Source organism: Choloepus didactylus, unplaced genomic scaffold (genome assembly GCF_015220235.1).
Source record: "Choloepus didactylus isolate mChoDid1 unplaced genomic scaffold, mChoDid1.pri zz_scaffold_276_ctg1, whole genome shotgun sequence".
Classification (NCBI taxonomy): Eukaryota; Metazoa; Chordata; class Mammalia; order Pilosa; family Megalonychidae; genus Choloepus; species Choloepus didactylus.
This window is the reverse complement of record NW_023637681.1, coordinates 1-4,503: the sequence shown is the minus strand read 5'-3', so window position 1 is coordinate 4,503 and position 4,503 is coordinate 1. Positions and strand designations below refer to the sequence as shown.

At 48.3% G+C, this 4,503-nt stretch overlaps 1 protein-coding gene across 1 annotated transcript; it reads left to right on the top strand.

The window, feature by feature from the left end:
- Window positions 1-300: 300 nt before the first annotated feature.
- On the top strand, window positions 301-4,398 carry LOC119526032 (cullin-associated NEDD8-dissociated protein 2-like). The gene is made up of 3 exons (XM_037824805.1): window positions 301-476; window positions 3,709-3,816; window positions 4,250-4,398. The coding sequence occupies exons 1-3, from the start codon at window positions 318-320 to the stop codon at window positions 4,379-4,381; spliced, it is 399 nt and encodes a 132-aa protein (XP_037680733.1). The 5' UTR covers window positions 301-317; the 3' UTR covers window positions 4,382-4,398.
- Window positions 4,399-4,503: the final 105 nt, after the last annotated feature.

The window sequence follows — 4,503 nt, the reverse complement described above, 5'->3', positions numbered from 1 at the left end:
ATAATAATACCTTCTTCCTAGGGCTGCTTAAGCAAGATATCATCTGTCAAGTGCCTGGCACATAATAACTATTCAGTAAATAATAGCAATTATTATTATTACTACTACTACTACTACTATTATCCGGAGGAAGGGCATTCAGGCTGAGAAAACAGGCCAAAGTCATGGAGGCTCAAGAGGAGAGGGCCTGAGTTGGGGATAGCACACACTGCTGGACAGTGGACACATAGGGTGTGTAACAGGATCTAAGGGAGGTGTTCTCACATCCTGGGTGACATCCTCCGACATCCTGTCCTCCTTCCTTCCCACAGGTGGAGATGGGGCCTTTTAAGCACACAGTGGACGACGGACTTGACGTGCGGAAGGCGGCCTTCGAGTGCATGTACTCGCTGCTCGAGAGCTGCCTGGGCCAGCTGGACATCTGTGAGTTCCTGAACCACGTGGAGGATGGGCTGAAGGACCACTATGACATCCGGGTAAGACCAAGCCCCCCACTGGACCCACGTCCACCCTGGGCCAAGGGGACAGATGGGGGCACACCGGGCCCACTCGCAGCCCCAGGCACCCCCCATGAAAAATAGCTGCATTGTTCTTTCCACTGAAAAAGAAACCCAAGTCCCCAACACCTAGGGGGAGTGTACACTGGGCAACCTTCTAGGAGGACGGTTTGGCAATGACTCTAAACATCAAAAATTCCCAGACACATCCTTGGGCCCAGCAGTTCCATTTCTGTGAACAGAAACTCCAGACTGATCTAACTCTGATACATGTCCGGTATTTTACGTGCAGGATTGTTTCTTCCATCTTTCTGTGGAAATAGGGAGAAGCTGGCAGTGCCCCGAGTGTCCATCCGTAGGGAACTGGCTTAATGAACTTGGGCTCCTCCAATCATGGAATGCTGTGCAGCACTGAAAAGAAGGAGCCGGGTCTCTGTGTACTGGCACGGGACGCTAGCCAATACCCACCATGGAATGATAAAAGCAGGTTGCAGTGCAGCCTAGTGGTTGTTCAGGCCCATTTTATTACCTGTGGGAGTGAAGCTGGGGCTGGAGTGACTGCAGGGGAGACTTAGGTTTCATTTCATCTCCTTCTATATCATATGTATGTGTTTACGTATGCATTTATGTGTTTGTGTGCATGTATATAAGAGCCGAGATCACTTTTTTTTTTTTTTAGTTTTTTTTTTTTTTTTGATGCAGTTTTACTGAGATATAGTCACACACCATACAAACCATCTGAAGTATACAATCACTGGCTCAGAGTATCATCCCATAGTGGAATCACTTTTAATGAAAAGCTAATTTAATATAGTCAAAAATAATATATGCATATTTTGAAAGATAAGACAATACATAAGTGACTGATGATCACTCCAAAACTTCTCTCCACTGTTACAAATACCAGTATGTTTCCTGGGATTATGCATATAAACATTTATTAACTCAGTCCACCAAGGTGCATGTCAGGGGCTGGGGACCCAGAAGTAAATGAAACAGGAAGGGTCCCTGCTCTGCTTTCAAAGCCAAATATATATATGTCTGTATATATATTTTACAGAAATGAGATCACACAATATATGGTGTTTTGTCCTGTGGCTTCTCTAAATTTACTGTATGTCATTCTTTCTTTGTCACTCTGTGTCTTGGTTTGCCAGAGCTGCTATAACAAATACCACATACTGGTTGGCTTAAACAACAGGAATTTACTGTCTTCACACTTTGGGAGGCTAAAAGTCCAAAATCAAGGTGTTGGCAGGTCATGCTTTCTCTGAAATCTGGAGCATTTTGGTGGTGGTTGGCTGGCAACCCAGAACCCAATCTCTGCCTCTGTCCCTTGGCCATCTGTCCCTTCTGTCTCCTGCCGTGTCCAAATTTCCTCTGCTTGTAAGGTCTCCAGTTGTATCAGATTAAAGCCCACTCTGATTCCATTTGCCTCACCTTGCACATGGGCTCACATCTGCAGGACCACCGGGGGTTAGGGGACTTTAATGTGTGTTTGTGGAGACTGCTATGTATACATCCTCACCATCGTATTTAATGACTGCAGGAATTCCCATTTCCACTGAGCTTGTGATTACACTTTGAGTTTTTTTGCACATTTTCCCTGGCATAACCAACACTGTGCATCATTGTGACGCGTCAGTGGGATAGTGAGATGAGGAGCATGTTGTTTCTAAGGCATTTGGTGCATGGCCCCCAGAAAGGCTGTGTCCCCGCCCCACCCCAGCCTTGCCGGAGAGCATCTGGGCCTGCCGCTGACATCTCTGGACTCCCAACTCATGGGGCTTCTCCTTCCTGCCCTCCAGTCTTAGTGTCTCTCTTCCTCAACTTTATTATTGTTTTTTAAAAACCTTTGCTTTTCCTACTACTTCTGTCAAACCTCCAAGAAAGAGAAAAGATCTGACTTCTGCTCTCTGAGGTTCCAGCCCCAAGGTCTCTGCAGGTTTAAAAAGGGAGGATTGGTTTCTTCCAAAGGGTATTCCATGGACTCCTATTTCCTTGAGAACTAGTGGGAAATGCTGAGATACATAAAGCTCACCAGGAGTCTCCAGTGCAAGACTTCTCAGGCTCTCCAGGAGGGGAAGGCAGGGTCATAGGGTGTGACTCCCATTTGGTGTTAGAGAGGCATCTGGAGGGGCTAGGGTTCCCCAGGACACAGTTTGAGGAAGTTCTGGGCTGGCCCGAAGCTTCTGTTTGTAGGGATTTTTCTCAGCTCAAGTAAGTTTTCCCGTTCTCATCACCTGCTCTGGCCGCCCACCCCTGTTGCCCACCTTGCAGGGAGCAAAGGATGGGGACTGGGCCTTTGGACCTCCCACTCTGTCTGGATCCCCTTTGGTGCTGGGGAGGGTGGGTGTAAGGTCCATTGAGCACCTACAGTTATCTCATCAAGGCTTCACGTTAGTTCTCAGAGACTGAGTTTATGATTCTCAATTTACAGGGGAGAGCACAGAGGCTTAGAGAAGGGCCCTGCCTAGTTCAAGACCACAAACTGGGGAGTGGAAGAGCCAAGAGCCAGTTTGTTATGCCCGACACCCTGCTTTTAACTGCTGCAGGTCCTGGGAGGTGTCAGGGACAGGGCAGGTAGCTGGTGAGGATGGGTCGGGCAAGTAGATTTTAGGTTGTGTCGATACTATTTGTAGGGATTTGACCATTTTCAGAAGAGGTCATAAATTCTCTGCAGGCTGATTCAGCCCTGTAGATGTGTTTAGTTGACCCACGGAGTCCTTTTTTTTAAATTGGAATCAGATGCGGACATTTACAAGTTAGGATTTTACATTAAAAGTGGGGTTTCTTTGAAAAAAAACTCAAAGATGATCAAGCAGCCCTGGGCCACATTTCCATCCAGCCACTATCTCCTGGAGCTGAGTAGCTGCTTTGGTGGGAGCATAGGCGCCCACTTCTTCCCTGTCCCACTTGGGCCTCTTCACTCAGTGACAGCATCTGCCTGGCCCCAGTGGGCATCTGAGCTTGGGAGTGCCCCATCCCTGATCTTATCTTCTTCAGCACCATCAGTTGTAGCTGGCAAAGTGTGTGTTAACCATGCACATTTTTAGATGAGAGGACACTGAAGCCAGGGGGACTAGGCAGGACCCTAAATGGAAATTAAGGGTAGCGTTTGGACTTGGGCTCCAGGCTTTGGATTCCCGGGCCTGCCCCTTTTGGTCCTGGGCCATTTCACCAAGCACTCTCTCTCCTTCATCCCGGGCAGATGCTGACCTTCATCATGCTCGCACGGCTGGCTACCCTGTGTCCTGCGCCCGTCCTGCAGAGGGTGGATCGGCTCATTGAGCCACTCAGGGCCACCTGCACCACCAAGGTGAGCCCCTTGCCCAGCCCCAGAGCACCTGCCGGGACCTGCACACATCACTGACAGTTATTACCGAGCCCCCACTGCAGTTGCCGGGGCTGTGGGAAGTGCTGCCTCGGAAACTTAATGTCACCCTGCAGAGTACTTATTATTTTTCCCATTGTAGATGTGGGGGAAGAGGCTCAGAGAGGTTAAGTTATTGACCAAGGCCACACAGCAGTAAATTGCAGAGCTGTGATTCAGACCCAGCTCTGTCTGTCTGTTTCTTTCATTCATTAAGCAATTCCTGGGTGCCGAGCCTGATGCAAGATTCTAGGGATATGACATTGGACATGATTGAATCCCTACTGTCAATCTGCTCACGTACTAGTTGAGAAGCTGGGACAGACTCTTAGAAAGAGGGATCTGACTGATTGATTGATTGGTTGATTGATTGATATAGGGTGAAGTGCTGCCAGACATGAGTGTTCCAAGGGTCCAGAGGAGTGACCGGGCAGATGGCCTCATGGAAGCTGCAGGAGTGGGAATAGAGCCTGGCATGCCCAGGAAGCGCCCAGGAATAACTTTTGAATGAAAGCACTGATTTGGACTTTGGAGGGGTAGGAATTAACCAAAAAAGGAAGCAGAGTATTTTAGACTAGGGCTTCAAGAGGAGAGATACCCTTAAGAGAAGTGGTTTTCAAGTAGCAAAACCTT

Excerpts from the sequence above, each read along its gene's own strand:
- LOC119526032 (XM_037824805.1), top strand. The coding sequence starts at position 318 with ATGGGGCCTTTTAAGCACACAGTGGACGACGGACTTGACGTGCGGAAG. Across the intron at positions 477-3,708 it reads AGGACCACTATGACATCCGG|ATGCTGACCTTCATCATGCT; the intron begins GTAAGACCAAGC and ends CATCCCGGGCAG. Across the intron at positions 3,817-4,249 it reads GGGCCACCTGCACCACCAAG|GGTGAAGTGCTGCCAGACAT; the intron begins GTGAGCCCCTTG and ends TGATTGATATAG.